Source organism: Pteropus alecto, unplaced genomic scaffold, assembly GCF_000325575.1.
Source record: "Pteropus alecto unplaced genomic scaffold, ASM32557v1 scaffold157, whole genome shotgun sequence".
NCBI classification, from domain to species: domain Eukaryota; kingdom Metazoa; phylum Chordata; class Mammalia; order Chiroptera; family Pteropodidae; genus Pteropus; species Pteropus alecto.
Genome location: NW_006440626.1, coordinates 2,054,489 through 2,056,209, shown reverse-complemented (window position 1 = coordinate 2,056,209; position 1,721 = coordinate 2,054,489). Strand labels below are relative to the sequence as shown.

General features: G+C 60.1%; 1 protein-coding gene across 1 annotated transcript in view; it reads right to left on the bottom strand.

The window, feature by feature from the left end:
* SCUBE1 (signal peptide, CUB domain and EGF like domain containing 1) overlaps nucleotides 1-1,721 on the bottom strand; it is a 113,762-nt gene that overhangs the window by 4,846 nt on the left and 107,195 nt on the right. Inside the window, exon 18 of the mRNA XM_006917415.3 lies at nucleotides 48-245. Within this exon, the coding sequence (XP_006917477.1) occupies nucleotides 48-245 (198 nt within the window). The remainder of the gene's footprint in view (nucleotides 1-47; nucleotides 246-1,721) is intronic.

The following is a 1,721-nucleotide window of genomic DNA, read 5'->3' as shown; positions in this document are numbered from 1 at the left end:
CTGGGTGGGCGTGGCCGGCCGAGGCCCCGCCCCCCGCGGGCGCATACCACTCTTCCGCATGACCAGGACGTCCCCGCACTCATCCTCGATGGGCAGGAAGATCTCAGGGACCACGATGAGGATCCTGCGCTTAGGGGGCGGCGAGATGTGCCATACGCACTCCGCGTTGGCCGGGTAGTCGCCGGGGTAGTTGGGGGACTCGATGTAGCCCGTGTAGTCGCCGAGCTCGCCACCGCAGTGCTGGTCTGTGGGCGCCGCGGCCCGTGGGCCTGGTCAGGCGGGGCCGGCGGGGCCCTCCACAGCCTTGAAGGCCCAGGGCGGCGCTGGCAGGTGCTCCGTCCCCCTGCTGGCCCACCTCCACCAGGCCTTCCCTGCCAGCCAGCCAGGCCCTGAGCCAGTCTTCCCTGGGAGACCCCTCCCCCGGCCCGGGCAGCGGGGCTGCCCTCAGTGCAAAAGCAGGTCCCTACTTCCTATTGGTTCTCTTAGGCCCAACCCAGTGCCGCCTTCCTACTGGGCACCCTCAGCGGCTCCGCCCAAATCCCCAGGGCTGGGCCGTGTCCTGGCCTCCTGCCTGGAGCCACCGCCCCAGCAGTAACCCCTGAAGGCTGTCAGAGCCCAGTGAACCCCAGCTTTCCCTTTCTCCCCATTTCCTCATCCGTTCATTCCTTTACTCATAATCCCTGAGCGCCCGCCAGGCGCCAAGTGTGGCCGCCCTACCCACGAAGCAGGAGGGCTCAGGGACAAGCAGGCGACACAGCATGGGAAAGATTTTTTTTCCCTACTTTTTTCTTTTTCAGCTCAGCCGTGTCTCCTGGAAGAGGCCAACTGTGACGTTTTTTACCAGCTAGTTGGTTCCCAGCCGCGACCTTATGAAGGAAATCGCCGCTGTCACTCAAAGAGATTTAAATGCAAATATCGGAGTCGTACCATTTCCTCATGTATTTTCATTTAAAAATCTTCCCCTCACATCAAAATATCTGGGAAACATTTCACTTTCACTTTGTCCTTCCAGAAGCTTCCCTCGGACTTGGTTTCCCCACATTACTCATCAGGATATTTAAACCCTGTCTGTCCCAAGGAGGCCATGAGCCCAGCCAGGGACAGCCCTGGGCGGAGGGGACAGCTTCCACTCCAGGATTAGATCCCCGTCAAGGGCCTGCTGGCCCCTCCGAGTGTGACCAGGATCCCAGGAAAGAGAAAACTGGCTGGAAATTGAGTAGGGAGAAGGTAAAATACCAGAAAATATGCCCCCAAGAACTCTGACAAATGAATTAAAAATACCTAAAGATAGAATATTCTGTTAGGCCCGATGGCTTGCTAAGCGGGGGCCTGGAATGTCATCTTTCCTGGCTGTCTGACGCTGCCCACACTTCTCTGGCTAAACCGAGCTTCCTGTCGACAGGAGGCCACCGGCCTTCCCCGCGCACCTCCACACGAGCGCTCGCTCAGCGTCCCGCTGCCCCTTGCCCAGGGCGTCATACCTAAAGATAGAATATTCTGTTAGGCCCGATGGCTTGCTAAGCGGGGGCCTGGAATGTCATCTTTCCTGGCTGTCTGACGCTGCCCACACTTCTCTGGCTAAACCGAGCTTCCTGTCGACAGGAGGCCACCGGCCTTCCCCGCGCACCTCCACACGAGCGCTCGCTCAGCGTCCCGCTGCCCCTTGCCCAGGGCGTCCGGTTCGCGCCTTCACAGGCCTCCCTGACCAGGGTCGCTCTTCC